This window comes from Ostrea edulis, chromosome 2 (assembly GCF_947568905.1).
Source record: "Ostrea edulis chromosome 2, xbOstEdul1.1, whole genome shotgun sequence".
Taxonomy (NCBI): domain Eukaryota; kingdom Metazoa; phylum Mollusca; class Bivalvia; order Ostreida; family Ostreidae; genus Ostrea; species Ostrea edulis.
Window position 1 is genome coordinate 20,003,625 of NC_079165.1, and position 17,357 is coordinate 20,020,981.

The 17,357-nt window shown below is 35.5% G+C and overlaps 1 protein-coding gene across 4 annotated transcripts in view; it reads left to right on the forward strand.

Moving 5' to 3' along the window:
* Positions 1 to 272: 272 nt before the first annotated feature.
* The window catches only part of LOC125667581 (serine-rich adhesin for platelets-like), a 51,658-nt gene continuing 34,573 nt past the window's right edge, over positions 273 to 17,357 (forward strand). The window contains exon 1 of one of the 4 annotated variants that reach the window (XM_056156325.1): positions 273 to 373. Coding sequence is in view for 1 of the 4 variants with exons in the window: in XM_056156324.1 (XP_056012299.1) it covers positions 16,764 to 16,772 (9 nt within the window). In the remaining 3 variants the exon portion in view is untranslated. Of the gene's footprint in view, positions 374 to 12,426; positions 13,045 to 13,232; positions 13,330 to 16,125; positions 16,773 to 17,357 lie in introns of those variants that run through there. The other 3 variants (XM_056156326.1, XM_056156327.1, XM_056156324.1) reach the window with 3 other exon arrangements.

Genomic DNA, 17,357 nt, shown 5'->3' on the forward strand with positions numbered 1-17,357 from the left:
CATAATGTACCAGTAATACCGGGGTGCTCAGATTGATCTCGTACCCGAGTACGGCCATTCTATAATTAGAGGCGCGTCATCAAGCTAACAAGTTGATGTGGGTAGCACGTGACCTGTGTGTACACAATGCGAGTACGGCTTAATCTCAATATATTCCGAGTACGAGTTCTCCTGGGTACGAGTTCTCCAAAAGTAATGGCGTGACATAAGAAAGATAACTCTATTGCACTCCCGTGGAGAATATTGACGAGTGATAGAAAAAGAGTAGGCTACCCTTGGTGAATGAACTCTCATAAAGCGGGTAAAAGTCGATACATTTAAACATCGAAGCAGAAAAAAGGGACATCACTGTCATCAGATACCCCTGCGGTTGGTAGGCCTTCTAAGACATTTATTCTCAAAAAAAATGCATGTCGCGTCTAAACATTTTTTGATAAAATCAAGTATGCATGCACATTTGGGTAATCTCGGTTAAGATTCTAAATGGACTAACGCCTTCATCTCAACATTTAAAATTTGCCCAAATATAAGCATACGTTTGGCTACGGTGGCTGGTTTACCGTTTAGGACAAGTGGAAGAGGTTTGTTTGTTTTGGTTGGTTTTTGTTTTATAAATTCGTGGTACGGAATAAAATTCGTTCCCACGTTTTTCATGGAATTAAAACAAAATCTCGTCCATCTAAACCACTTTAACCAACCACTGTATATTGGGCCCAAAATGAAAGTTGCTGTGTTTCTTTTAAACTATCCAACCATAAATTATACCCCTAACAAAAAACAGTTGGATAAAAATTTCAATAAAATAATGTGTACAGTGAGCGAGTGGCTGATAATATGTATATATATGGGGAAAAAAATAAAATCTTATGTTGTTGCCCGAAGATAAAAGACCGAATATCATCACTTAATCAGTAAGTTATGTAGGGATATTTTTTTCTTTTATATCCATCGATGTTCCAAGCATCTTAAAAACCACATCGTTTTTAAAAATGAATTTAAATGTTTGTGAAAGTCTTTGATAATTTAAATGTACATGTAGCTCTGTTTTTGTTCACCAGCGTAAAAGGAATATTTTGTTTTACATTATTGAAAATTGTCCTCTTAAGTATCTTGGATATTGCTTAAAATAATTGAACTTAAATTTCATAGGTAAGATGTGCGTAGAATACAACATGTACATGAAACTACTATTCTGAGGACTTGAAACCTCCATTACCTGTTGTACAAAGATAGAGAAATGATAAAGACAAAGTTTTTTGTTGTATTTATTTGTCTAAGTTTACAGGTGCACTTTACTGGTCACGAATTTCTTGTTTACAGTTCACCACATGGACGCATATTCAATTTATCGATTATGATTTTATATCATAAACTGGGTAATTTTCCCTTGGATTTAGGGGCAGGTCTAGGAATTGAAGTAAGGGGGGGGGGGGGTGCAACTTCATGAGGCAGACCATTTTAGAAGAGGTCTTCTTGATCAACATTCATGACAATGCACTCGGATTGTCCGTTAGATTTCCCGGAGTAAGGAAGATTTTTATAGATTTAGATCTCATTGCTATACCAAAATTTGTGTGTAGCATTGAGATATAAAGAGAAAAGTAAGTTGTAATTTGCATGGCCCCCAGTTCCCCCTGAGGCAGGGTGATGGGGCCAAAACCTAAAAAAAAATTATGCAATCTATAAAAATCTTCCTTACTCCGGGACATCCAACAGACAAACTAAGTGCATTGTCTTCCAAAATGGTGAAATTCCAGGCCCTTGGGTCAAAAGTTCCGGTTTTAGGGTGGGGCTCTATGATTTAGATTTATATATAATATGCATTGTTTCTTTAAAAACATTCTTGACCGCTGGACAACAAACATGATAATTTTAAACAGAAAAACCTCTCAAAATTCATGGTCTCTGGGTCAGGTTTTGTGGTGTTAGGTTTAATCTCAATGGCTTTTATATACAGATATAATGAAAATGTGTTATTTCTATGAAAATCTTTTAAACAACTGTACACCAAACAACTAAATATTAGTAATGATGAGCAAAGAAACATCTGTTGATAGATATTAAAATTGCAAAATTCATGTGACAGGGATTTGGGCCAGAGACATTAGACAAGGCTACCTTCTTTACACTCCAAAGTGCATGTATCTATCTGCAAAATTGCATTGAATTGGAGGCCCTACAAAAATTGTGAGTTTTCCCCATTACATGCCTGGATACCTCTTCTACAGGAAAAAGGCTAGGCCTGTAACTCCCGCTCGAATCATATTGTATGCGTGGGTCTGGTCAGGTACTGTTTGTAATTCCAGCACTTGTCAAGTTTGGTCTTAAAATTGTTAAAATCCTTAGCACCCACGACCCAGTCTGGTAGACTGTTCCAATCGTTTACGACTCTTATTGTGAATGAGTACTTTCTAACGTTCAGGCGGATGTGTCTTTTTAACAGCTTCATACTGTGTCCTCTGGTTCTGTTTGTATTGGACATCAGCAGCAGCTTCTCTCTGTCGAGATCTTGTACACTTGGATCATGTCGCCCTGTTACCTTCTGTAGTATAGGGATGGTAACTTAAGGTGTTGCAGTCTTTCCTTACAGGGAATATTTTTGATGTCGTTGCATAGCTTCGTTGCTCGTCTCTGAACCTTTTCTAACTTGTCGTTATCATCTACAAACTGCTGTATCCGAGGTACATTTCCGTACTCAAGTGTTGGACGAACCATCGTTGTGTACAATATTTCAATGACTGTGCTGGCCCATGTAGCAAATATCCTTTTGATGACCTTCAAAACTTTGCTGGCTTTTCCTACAGCATTGTTGACATGTTGATGAAACGACAGTTTGTTGTCCACCAATACACCAAGGTCTTTTTCCTTATCTGTTGTTTCCAGTTCTATCTGCTGACTGTTGTTGTCTTTCATGAGCTGTAAGAATAGTTCAGGTTGTTCCACTCAGGTGTATCACACAACATTTGCTTGTGTTGAACTTGAGTTGCCACTTGTCTGACCATTCTGACATCCTCTCAGTGTCCTCCTGTATTCTTGCCCTGTCATCATCTGTGGCTGTTCTTCCATACCTCTTCATGTTATCAGCGAATATACGGGTCACACAATTACATGTAACTGCATCCTGGAGGTCATTAAAGAAAATGATGAACAGTAAGGACCAAGAACGCTGTCTTGCGGAATCCCACTTGTCACATCAGACCACTTAGACGTGCTGCCATTGATGGATACCTGTTGCAATCGACTTTCTAGGAAGTTGGTTATCCATACTCGGATGTTGCCTTTGATGCCATAGCTTCCAATCTTGCTCAGTAGTCTCTTGTGTGGAACCTTATCAAAAGCCTTCTTGAAATCTAGATAGACTGTGTCAAGGGGGCTTCCGACCACTCATCCAGGCACACTAACAGCTGTGTCATTCAGGAGTGTCCTGGTACAAAACCGTGTTGCTTATCACAAAACAAGTCATGATCATTCGTATGTTTCATCACTGCTTCTCTCACACTATGCCCTCCATAACCTTATGGAGAACCAACATCAAACTAACGGGTCTATAGTTGCCCGGTGTACTTCTGTCCCCGTTCTTGAAGATGGGTGTAACCTGGCCCTGCTCCCACTGCATCGGTAGGTGTCTGGAGTCCAAATTAAGGCTTTCTATGGATGATGTTGAGGGGTATAGCAATGCAAGGTGCCAGCTCCTTCAACACTCATGGATGAAATCTGTCTGGGCCCGATGACTTACTAATTTTACATCAAGAGATCAGGAACAAGGATAAGGATCATATTGTGAAAGTGAATGACTAAATTTTTATGTCTTTGCGCTCCTGAAAGTCCAACAAACCAAGTGTACTAGCTCCTGCAAACAAAGTTCAGGTATATAGGAGTCACTGATTGTCTGTCTGTCTATCTGACTGCCCATCTTCTGCCCTTTCACCTTACTTTGAACAAATTTGTAATGGAGTGACAAATTAGAAGCTTATACTTGTCATAAAGGCTGCTTATACATGTAACATGGGAAGGTGTAAAGAATCTCATTGTCGGAACCCACTGGTTTTCTCTCCGTACACTGCATGCATTCAACAATATACACAATGGTGGCTAATGAACAGAACAAAATACAAATGACTTAGCACAAAATTTCTTATGACCTTGTACTAAGGTTATTTCGTCAAGGTTACTGTTAAGAACAGCTTAACATTTTTAACATGTTTAAGGACCAATGATAACTATAAAGTGGAGGGATATTAGATGTTCATGCTAGAAACAGATTGAATGTGACCATATGGTGTGATGTTTTCCAAGATCCAGCATACTGCTCAAAAGTTCAGAAAGTGTTTACTGGATAATTTTGTAAAGGAAGAACATTAGAAGAAGAAATAAACATCACGTGTGATGTCATTCAGTTCTGGGATCTGATTTTGAAAGATGCATTCATTGTAACAACACACAACTTTTCTTATTCATAAGTATTCATATTTGTATTAGCAAGTTCATTGGGTCCAAGCTTCAAATGATTTTTTTTGGTATCAAACTTATATATATATATATATATATATATAATGTCCAACATCCATTGTTGGTGTTTATTTTTGATATTGTTGCCATCTTCTTCAGAACCAAATGGAAAATTTCAACTAAACTGTTACTTCCAGGGACAGGATGGGATCACAATAGGGATCAAAGTTTTATATGGGAATATAGGGAAACATCTTTTAAAATCTTATCAAGAATAGCTGGGTCATTAATATGGAAGCATCAAATTCATTAGATTGCTCAATTCAGGGGCACCATGCAGGGGTAGGATGGTGCCATAATAAACCAAAGTTTTATATGGGAATATACAGGAAATTCTTTCAAGATTAGCAGGGCCACACTAAATCATATAATGCACACATTCCTAAGTTGTGTTGATTTGATCTGTTTATGCTTCCATGACTAGGGGGGGGGGGGGGGGGGGGGGTTGTGAGTGATAGAGCTCACATATTTCTTATGTGCATTATTTTTGACAAAACCTTTCTTTTGGTTCCAAAGTTTGTGATTCTGACCTACTTTTAAGAAAACCTAACATTAGCAATTTCTCCTGTAGGGCTATCATATTTTTTGTATAGATTCCTAATAGAAAAAACTTCATTTGATGCCCTGATGTTTGACCTTATGACATTGACCTTTGAGTTTGACCCATATTTCAAAGCATTAACTGAAAATTGAACCTTGCTCATAACTTTTGAATGTTTAATGATACAGTGTACATGTACATCTTTCATGTATACATAAAAAAAATTTATTTCTTATATGGTAAAACTTTTCATATCGTACTATGATGCTTGACCTTGTGACCTTGTCCTTCTCTATTAAAGCAAGGTCATCATCATGCAAGTCATATTGGTAATGAGGTATATTTATGGTTCTGCAATTCTTGCAAGCATCAAGCATCCTTCAGTAGTACATATTCAGCTTTAGAGTTTAATGTGGTGCTCTACATTACAGAGAGAGCCAAAACACTAGGATGAAATTAAGACAATCTCTATAGTTAATCTCTGTTCAGTGAGATGTGACATAAATGCAGGATTAAAAGGGAAGATCATCTGGGAGGGTTTTTTTTTTTTTTTTTTTTTGGACACCAAAAATTCATTGGACAGATTTATATATTGAAATTTTCTCTCTCCTGATATTAGAGGTTTCTGTGCTCACTATTTCTTGTCAAATCAGTAGTGCTCTTTTAGGTCACCAGAGATAAAGACTCCAGTGAGTTTTTCTGATAAAATATGTCTGGTGATGTCTGTTGATATATGTGGTGGCATTGACATTTGCATTGTAAACTTTTCACAATTTTATCCTCCCCAGAACCACTGGACTAATTTCAACTAAACTTGGCACAGAGTATCCTTAGATGAAGAGGATTCAAGTTAGTTCAAATGAAGGACCATTTCCTCTTCAATAAGGAGATCCAATATTCAAGAAAAGATTAAAAAATAGAGTACAGTTATCTAAAGATCTTCTCAAAACCACTGGTACAGAAAAGATGAAACTTATGTAGAAGCTTCCTGATATACTAATACTGGTAATGAAAATTCGAGTTTGCCCAAATCATGGCTCTGGGACAGGGGTAGGATGGGGCTACAATAGGGGATTAAAGTTTATGTGGGAGGGGCTACAACAGGCGATTAAAGTTTACGTGGGAGGGGCTACAACAGTGGATTAAAGTTTACGTGGGACAGGAGTAGGAAGGGGCTACAATAGGGGACTAAAGTTTATGTGGGAGGGGATACAATATGGGATTAAAGTTTACATGGGAGGGGCTACAATAGGGGATTAAAGTTTACGTGGGAGGGGCTACAATAGGGGATTAAAGTTTATGTGGGAGGGGCTACAACAGGGGATTAAAGTTTACGTGGGACAGGAGTAGGATGGGGCTGCAATAGGGGACTAAAGTTTATGTGGAAGGGGCTACAATAGGGGATTAAAGTTTACATGGGAGGGGCTACAATAGGGGATTAAAGTTTACGTGGGACAGGAGTAGGAAGGGGCTACAATAGGGGATTAAAGTTTACATGGGAGGGGCTACAATAGGGGATTAAAGTTTACATGGGACAGGAGTAGGAAGGGGCTACAATAGGGGATTAAAGTTTACATGGAAGGGGCTTCAATAGGGGATTAAAGTTTATGTGGGAATGTATAGGAAAAATCTTGAAAAGTCTTCTTCCCCAAGAACAGCTGCACCATTATCATATTCATATGCAAGCATCGTCTGGTAGTACATATTCAAGTTTGTTAAAATTATGTACACCGGTGGGTGGGTGAAAATCTTTTCTCAAGAGCATCACTGCCATGATTAGTTCTATATTGATATGCAGATTCAAGTTTGTTCAAATTGTGACTCCTGGTATCACAATTTAGAGATCAAAGTTTTAAATGGAAATACATCAGTACATAGGAAAAACTTCTCAACAACAACAGGTTCATGATTAGTCATATTAAATGTGCAAGCTTCCCTGGGTAGTGCATATTCAAGTTTGTTCAAATTGTGGCTCCTAGGGGTAAGGTATGACCACAATAGAAGATCAAAGTTTTGCATGGGAATAGATATAGGGAAACGTCTTTAGAATTCTTCATCTCAATAACAGTAGGGTCATGGTAAGTCATTTATGCAAGCATCCTTTAGGAAGTACAGATGCAAGTTATTCAAATCATGACCACCATGTTAATATAATGTCGTTAGGGGACATTCTGTTTTTGTCCTGCTTGTCTGTCTGAAACTTTAACACTTTTAACCTTGCTAGAGTGTCCGTGATACTGGGCTCTTCATTTGTACAGTTCATATGACATTGTAATTTAGCTTGCAACCGTAACCTTGGTGCTTGACCTACAGTACTCCCACCATTATATTGCCCCTCCTCCCTTTTATAATGCGACCCTAGCTTATTGCCTAAATATCCTGAAGAAAAGATTTCTCCCATGTTGCCAACCCCACATAATGCCATATGCCAATGGGTTTTTATTTTATAAGTAAATTGTCAAATTCTATAGGGAATACTCTCAATGATAATTAATGCCAATTATCTAACACCCTTTGATAATCACACCTGGACTTTGAGAGCAGTGCAGTGAAGTGTGACAGGCTGGACAAGGTATTCAGATGGTCAGGTTAATTTCGAATAATTGCAGAATAAAACTCCACAATCATCTAAATGTTTATAGAGAATGTAGCCCAAATAAATTACATAACTGAATTTCTTTTGACTGCTCAGTGAATTGTAAGTATTAAATGATGAAATCGTTATATTGCCACACCATCTTTATTGCCCATAATGGTTTTGGAACAAAAGTTAGCAATACACTTGTATATTTAGGGAGCCTCGAACAGCACTGTAGTTTTAAGAAAAACTTAACTTATTCAAATCTCCTGAACTATCTAAGGTAGAGCTTTATTATTTTGTATTAGATTTCTTATGGCAAAACTTTTCATTTGATGCCCTGATGTTTGACCTTGTGACCTTGGAGTTTGACCCATATTTCAAAGTATTAACCGAAACTTAATCTTGCTCTTAAACTTTTGGATGTTGAGTGATACATTTTTTATATTCCATAAATACATAATAAAATTAATTTGTTATGGCAAGACATTTCATTTCATACTATGATTGTTAGCTCACTTGAGCTGAAGCTCAAGTGAGCTTTTCTGATTGCATGCAGTGTCAGCGCTTCAAGTTGCGAGTAAAACGGACGCATTTGCAACCAGAAAATCGATTTGTGATTAGAGATCATAATTAAGTCGCATTTTTGTAAGTGGAGAAAATTCCGGCATCCAGTGAAATTTTATAATAGGGATTGGAGGTTTGATTAAATATTTTTCAGTCTCGGTTAAAACAACGTTTGAAAGCAAGGGTTGCTATTTTTTTATTGAAAAATATCAAATTAAAAACACAACTTGCAAGTCTTATTTACAAATTCTTTTACCATGGCGAGTAGAAATTTTGTAATTGGCGACTAGAAATTTTAAAATGGCAACCAGAAATATTTCTAGGTCGCCATTTCGCGACCTGATAGCAAATGTGACTTGGAGCCCTGAGTGTTATCGGCCGTTGTCTGTCTATCAGTTTGTAAACCTTTTACATTTTTGACTTCTCCAGAACCACTGGACCAATTTCAACCGAACTTGGCAAAAAGCATCTCTGGATGAAGGGCTTTCAAGTTTGTTCAAATGAAGGGCCATGCCATCCTCAAAGGGGAGATAATTACAAAAATGCAAAAATAGGATGGGGTCATTTATAAATCTTCTCAAGAACCACTGGCCCAGAAGAGCTGAAATTTACATGAAAGCTTCCTGACATAGTGCAGATTCAAGTTTGTTAAAAGATTCAAGTTTGTTAAAACCATGACCCCCAGAGGTAGGTTGGGACCACAATAGGGGATCAAAGATTTACATACAAATATATAGGGAAAACTAGAGCCAAGCTCGTTGCAAAGCAACGAGAGGTCTTCCGTCGGAACTGTGTGACATAAAAACCTTAAACTTGACCATATGTCCTTGGGTCAGGTCCTAATGCAGGCAATACAGGAACCGTACATGAGTATGTGTGTGTGGGATCTCACTTTCGCCTTCTTTCCCTCTTGATATGTTATACATAACATCACCCCGGGAAAAATTATTTGAAATAATTATCCAGTGATTTTACAAAAGACGAATACAAGTTAAGTTTTTAGAAAGAAAATAATCAACTGTACTGTGACAGGAAGATAAGTACTGTAACGATATAAGTAGTTTGGCTACGCTGGCGATTCTGACTTCTCGTATGTACTTATGAAATAGTTTGAGAATTTAATATATATCATTGAAATGAAGCTATAAAGGTGATATCGAACTATAAATTTTTATCGTTAGGTGTTTAATAAATTTATACTACTCAAGTACATGCGTGTATGATCTCATTCCACGAATCAATCTTTTGAGGCGTGCGTTTATGTGGGATTAAATTCTTTCAGCATTTAACATTTTAGTCCCAATAATGAACAAAAAAAATACTATTTAAATTTATGAAATTTATGGCTCAGGACATACAATAAAGGTATATAGCTGTTACCAATATTTTATCATATAACAAAATTATGATAGCATAATATTCAGACTGAAGAGAATAATTCATAGAGTTTGAATTATTTATACATACAAATCAAATAAATTGCTCTCAAATCTTGAATATTTTATTAAACTTTAATATCTATCTGCGTAAATACATGTAGGTATATTATGTACACAGTGCGCACAGAAGTCGCGTATGAATTTCACGCCAGGGGCACGTGCCGAAGTAAGTTATGCACATATTTTTCCCCCTTCACCTACCTAATGATACGGTTACCTGTTTGTGGGTCAAGCATTTTACTCATATATAACACAATACTCGAGCAAAATATTATGTTTATGAGACCAATAAGATGTTAAAGAACAACTTTTCCAGCGAAAGCCATATCGAAATATTGACCGTTTTTGAGTTATAAAGCGAAAACTTTGAAGATCCCCAGATCCCTAATTTAAGGGGCCAGCCCCTTTTTAGGGATATCAAAAGAAAGCTCTTAACATTTTGCACAACTTTTGTTCTACACGTCGTAACAAAATAAAAGGAAAATATGTGTAATTCTTTGCTCCTTTAAGGAAAGTCCGTGCTTTTACGTATCCGGTTTTAAATTTTAAACACCGACTAGAGAGTTCCAGTTATAACTTCTTTGTCCGATGTTTGTAGTTTACGAAAACTGTACGAGTCAAATTTATCATTCAAATGTGAATCTTAGATATATTTACCATGAATTATTATAGTATCAAGTCCGCACTAGTTCCAATGGTACAAAGCAATGTAATATCCACATTGATCTCTAAAAGGCTCATAGCTTGCAATCTAAGCCTGAACAAGTTAAAAATCATACATAGGCGTGACCCTCACAGTGGAATTCAAACTGTTTTTAGTGAGTTTGTGTTTGGTTCAAAGAAACCCAGATCGAATTATAAATCCTCAGAAAATCATCAGCAAAGCTGTTGAATATTTGAACTCTTCTTCACAAGTACTTTCAAGAAACAAAATTATTTGTACATGAGCTGTAGTTGCTAGAATCTACACATGTTACACTATATTTATTTTTTCTATAAGTTTGAGATAACATGTAGGTATTTTTATGTATGATATGATTGATAGCCAAACAAAAAAAGAACAACACACACACCAAAAAAATTGTGAGAAAAAGGAAGGGGTGGGGGAGCCCCCCCCAACCCCCCCCCCCTTCTTGTTTCTAATTGTCTGGTAGGACAAAATTTTCAGTATGTTTTACATATATATATATATATATATATATATATATATATATATATATATATATATATATTGTCATATTCTGTTAATCTTTATTTTAAGACTGTATTTGCTGTTACAATTTACTATTTTCAAAGTGTGCAAAGAATAATTGTAAAACTTAAATTTAAAAATGGAGGTTTACGTACTTAAGAGACCATTTTGCGAAATATCTCTGGTCAACTATGGTAAAATATGTTTTTTTGTTAACCTTAGATATAATGCTACATATTTTTAAAGAAAAACTGGCATGTAAACAATTTAGATTTTGAGAATTTTTCAAAATTGCGATATTCTGTAATTTTTTTCTGAAGGATGTGAGCAGATTAAACAGCAATTGTGTATGTTTTCAATTGAATATCTTTAAAAATTCTCTCAGTAAATGAATAGCTATTGGTTTTTATATAGCTTAATATGATGTGCTTTGGTGCATATTTTTAATAAAACATGAGATCATGCATTCTTGTGTTAAAATTTGGCTTTTGCATTTGGGGGTATATGTGCTCTGTAGCACATAATATAAAAATAAACCCGCAAAGGTATGTCTAATATGGGTGTTTTAGTTAGTTTATGAGTTGTTAAAGTTATTTAAATGAAAAAAAAATTTGATTGACAGAAATTTCTAATAGTATTTACCTACCTTAAGCGTCCTAATTTTTGAACCCTGTAAACCACCATTTCGAACGCTGTAATCAAAAAACAAAAAACGATATGCACAACTACAATGCTCCTACTTTTCATTTTCAATGCATTTTCTGCTCAAACTTATACAGTCTCGGTGCCTTTGTCTGGAAACCAAAGCCCCTAAAATTTCATTCAAAGGGGAATAACTCGTGAACAGAAGGGAATTTCTGAAATGTAGTACATCAATTTAAAATCGTTCTATAAGTTTATGAACCCTGAAAATTTGAGCAAAATCCATGCAGAAATGAGCGAGATATGAAGTTTCAAAGTTAACGTCTAGGAAAAAAAAAAAAAAAAGAATAATAAGAATAATCTTAACCAGCACAATCAGTAGAAGGTCTTCCGTTGTTACGGAAGACCTTAATTATGAAAAATCTTCTCAAGAACCAGGAAAATTTACATATACAGGAAAGCTTCCAGACATAGTGCAGATTCAAGTTTGTTAAAATCATGGCCTCCAGGGAAAGGGTGGGGCTACAATAGGGGTCAAAGTTTTACATACAAATAGATAGAGAAAATCTTTAAAATCTTCTCAAGAACCATTGGGCCAGAGAAGTTTACATGAAAGTTTCCGGACATCGTGCAGATTCAAGTTTGTAAAAACATGGCCCTCAGTTGTATGTTGGGGCCACAATAGGGATCAAAGTTTTAGATGCAAATATATAGAGGGAATCTTTAAATATGGGCCAAGGTGACTCAGGTCAGCAATGTGGTCCATGGGCCTCTTGTTAATCTTGTGACCTTTTCCTTCCCTAGTGAAGCAAGGCCATGCTAGTCATATTGGTATTGAGGCATACCCATGTTGTGTGAATTCAAGTTCAGTTATGTAGTAACCTTTTGGGGTTAAGTTGGGACCACAATATGAGACCAAAATTTTTCATGCGAATAAATATTTGAAAAAAAATCTCTTAGAAATCATAGGGCCATAGTAATTTAACTCAGGTGAGCAGTGTGGCCTATGGGCCTCTTGTTTTATACATGGAATGATGATTGTGTATTATGCTGTGAGTCTGATTCTGATGTAGAGGTCTTTGGAAATGACCACAATATGTTGTTACAGTAGTTCAATAAAAGCGGTATGGCAAATGCAAGTATTGAGCATAATGCCAAGTATTTCTTTCATCATTTTAATTTAAAAGAAGAAGGGATTTAAATTGCAAAGTAAGTAAGAATTTGAGGCAAAATTCCCAGTGGTGTGACAGTGTTTAATTCTATTGATTTGGGAAGGTAAGTGATACTCAACTACATTTCATTTAAATATAAATATTCAAGAAATGTCACATCAAATTAAAGTAGAGACAAATTGACAGTTGGCTTTCATATTAAGTCTGAAACTCAGGAATGAAGAATAGCATATTGAAGAGAAAATAGAAATGGGAAGCAGTTTTGTGTGATCAGTTGAAGCAATGGGCCAATGTTGACAATAATGGGACCCTAACATCAAACTCTGCTGCCTCTAGCCGAGGTAAACATCGTGAACCGAGTGGACCGATACAAAGGAACATTCCAAGGATTTAAAGGTTGAAAGGTCAGTTCTGGGCTTATCAGCACACAGGTAGTTGAATTGTTTGGGATTAATATTTGATCGAACTTAAAAGAAGTGATAAAATATCGTAATTGGGATTACAATAGTGCCCAGACAGTGTATTGAATAAGGTTTTTTGTGGTCTGTAACTTGTTACACGTTGTGGTGATTAACATAGAGGGCGTACATGGTGTAAGTATTGTATGTGTGTGTGTTATGACTATATTCTCTCACAGGATTAATGTGTTGGTTGGGACGTGTACATGTATCTGATGGGGTTTGACACAGGTAAGAACACCGACTACACCTGTTTAGGGAGGCGATGTGAAGAATTACTTTGTGGTCAACAAGTGATTTATCTCTTTGAACTCGTTAATCCAATTAATCTACTCTCATTTATCTTGAGTACATCTTGGCCTGAAGGAGACTATTTTCACTAGTTTTATCCATTCATGGAGGGTTACAGGGTTTGCATATAGTTCCTTGTATACTGGTCACTCTGTTGAAACAGTGAGAGGGAAGTTTGATGGTCAAAGTCTTTGGACCAGTTGATCTGTCAGAACTGGTAGTAATTAAAATGACAATGTTTTCAAGAATTTCACCCTCTGACTGGGTGAAGTTGATCTGTAAAACCTTTCTCCTTCTGTTAAGAGGAATGCCTGGAGAGGGGACTTAATGACAGAAATTTTAAAGAAAATATTATGTACATGATGCTGAAGCTTCTGTTATATAGTGTTAAAAAATTCTGATGTATGAAAGAGAAACTTGTAATATATAAAGTATATTGTGTCGATATGTGTAATCCGGACTTTAATTTATCAGTTTTAAACAGATTAAAAGTATAAATACAGCTATATATAGTGAACAAAGCCGTTTTTACTGCTTTCATCATTGATTTTCTCTGGTTATTAATACTCCAAGCTCCTATTTAAAGACTGTTGTAATTTTATTGACTTTCAAAACTAGGCTTTCCAGGATGAATTTAGTTTATTTACTAATATTTAATACATTGAAATAAAATATTAGTGTGATACATATACTTTTATAATACAAAAAAAAAAATGCTTGAAGAAACCGAGTTATTGCTTCAGTCTCCTGATACTAGTATGTGATATGAATTAATTTACCAAACAGATGAAAAAAGAAATGTTTAACTGGTATAGTACATGTAACCAAGGATAACCCATAAAAGTTCAAAAGCTTATTTCCAGTGGGATTCTTTTATGCATCTATGTTGGCGCTAAGGGGTCATTTAGTATATGTACAGTGTTATGCATCTCATTCATGCTGCCTTTCAATTTCTGATATAAACCTCAAGGATAAACTTGGGGCATATGTAACATTTATTTATTTGTTTCTCAGTAACAGATAATTTTTCATGCCATTTCACGTACAGTTGCTCATTTTCTATTTCGTTTCTACAAAAAATCTTGGGATGATATTACCATGTGTATTATTTTGATATTTGTTACAATTTAAGTAAAAATGTAAAGTTAGTTCTTGTGTATTACAGTAAGTTGTATAAATGGACATTACTGGAGCAAAAAAGGAGAGAAAAATCTTTTGAACAATCGGATATGATGAACCCATGACCCTTGCATTTCTAGTTAGGTGATCTATAACCACTGAAACAAGCTAGGCCAATATACAAAGCACAGTAATATCTGGTAATATTACTGCAAAATAAAATTTCAACCCATTTTGGAAATTATACAAGAATTCTCGAGATGAAATATATCTTTAGAGAAATGGAAAATTTGAAGTTAGAAAAGACATATACCAGTAATTTAGCATCCTAATTGAATTCTCAATTCAACTCATGACAGGAATATTTTTAGTCTTTATGTGGCAGTTTCTCATGCAAGTATTTAGAGCAATTTATATGAAAAATTCAGTAAGTATATGAGTATGATATGCAGTACATAATGTGATTATATTTTTCTATTATGAAGTAATGGAATTTCACTGACAGCATTGTCCCAAGAGTTCAAATTATAAATTATTTTATCTGATTGCAATATACATATATGTAATAGATTTCAAGATTTTTCCCCAAATACCATTGTTTGGCTCTGATTCTGGTACAAGTACTGTGTATTTTATATTAATGCTAGTACTGAATCCATTGACTGCTAAACCCGTAAAACGGTCCTTACTACTGTCATTATAGAACACCTAGTGCACGTTGGAAAAATGCCCACATCTCCGTTTTAATACGCAAATTTATAATGTCCTGTCTGTGACTTGCTTATGTCAGAAAATGGCATGCATTCAAGACTTTTTTAAGAACTGTTGTCATATTATTATTAATGAAGGCTATTTAAGCCACTGGATTGCATGTTCTGCATACTCCGATGTGAGAACTTCTTGAGAATGAGATATCAGTTAGTTTGAAGTGCAGAAATAATTCTTACAACACTTATGTTTTACATGAATGTTGAATTAAAAGATGGATGAAATATCCTGAGTATGATAAATATTCAGTAACTTCGTGTGCTGAAATTATGGTTGAGTTTGTCACCTCTGTGCATCTTCAACTGTTTTATTAATTGATTGATTGTATTTTGTTTAACGTTCCACTTGTTTTGTTTTTTTCATTCGTATGGAGACGTCACCATTGCCGGTGAAGGGCTGCAAAATTTAGGCCTATACTCGGCGCTAAATACGGCCTTTGAGCAGGGAGGGATCTTTATCGTGTCACACCTGCTGTGTTTGCAGTCTCATCTGAAGGACCGCCCCATTTAGTCAATTCTTAATTACGACAAGCAAAGGGTACTGAGGACCTAAACGACCCGGATCCCTACGGAATTCAACTGTTTGATTCAAATATATTATATTGTACTAATATAAACTATTGATAGCAGAAATAATTAGCAATTTGATGGTATCCCCTTTCTTCTTGTGAACCACAAGAGTACAATTTATCAGATAGAATATGCAAGCAACGAACTCCTTGTGTAGTATGTTATAGTTTAAGTTTGTTTATTCAACCATGACCTAGCTGCCAGGGCATGGTTACAGTTAAGAGTTTATATATATAAGCACAAATCTTCAAAAATTTCAAGAACTTCAACCAGAGAGAGAGAGAGGGATAAGATTAAAGTTTTGTTCAAAGGTTGACCCTTTAGTTTCTCACTACCTGAGTGTCTCAAACTTATGAATCAGTTTAATGTGCGTGGCATGCAGAGGATGCAGAGACAAAGCAATGTTGTAGTTTGCACATTGTTTATTTGTAACTATAACTTTTCATATCTTGCCTTTGGTTGGATGATATATTCATTTATGGTACCCTATCATGAAACAAGTCAGGTCAAAGCTATGAATAAAGGGTCATAAAAAAATCACAATGAGATGATAAGAATACAGAAAGGATTGATACAGTGATTTATCTTGTGTGATGTGATAGGGTTATATTTTTGGAGAAGGTGGCATTCATAATTACAGAGTTCTTTGAGAACCCTGTTTAAATAAACATTATAAAGAAACCAACATTACATTAATGATGCTCTTCATAGAATCTTGGGTAGAACAGCTTTGACAGACATGACTTGTTGGATGTGACCTAGCTCATTAACTTCAAAAAGCCATTTTCTTCCCTCACACTGTCTGTAAATGGATTTAGCTTGAGAAGTTTTCCAATAAACTTGCATTCTTTTATGGAGTTGTGAATCTAAATTTGTCTCCTGTGGTGATGTTGGTGGGTTTGTGATCTTGTTCAGTGGATGACAAAGGTATTACACATGTATTGGTATCCCAAGGGAATATTGGGAATAGCATTAAGTTCATTTATTGACGTAAGTTGTGATAATTGTACAAGTTAACCTTTGTCAAGTATGTGGTGTATATCTGCATAATTATCAGTCTGCAATGTACTGTAATCTAGCACTTCCATAGTTCTGTATTAGTATTTTCCTATAGTACCGGATGTTATATTTAGTTATTTTTTCCAGTAACAAGGTTTGATTTTTGGCCACTGAGGTATCCATTTTTCAAGCCAATTTACACAACTGCATGAACTAGAATTTGGTACACATTATTTCAAATAAGACTGTTTTAACTTTTCATTATTTCATATTAAATGGTCTTTGAGTACCAATTCTGGTAAAATTTAGAAAAGAAATTTTTTGCTAACAAATTATAAATTTTAAAGTGGTGCTGCATTTAAGGATAAGATGGTGATTCATAAAGTAAGAATTGATAGCACAAGTGACACAGTTAATGATGATTGTAAGTTACTTTTACATGAAGGTGCCTGAAGCCACCTTATAATATCATTTACTGCACATCAACAATAAAAGGTTAAAAACCTCCGCTTT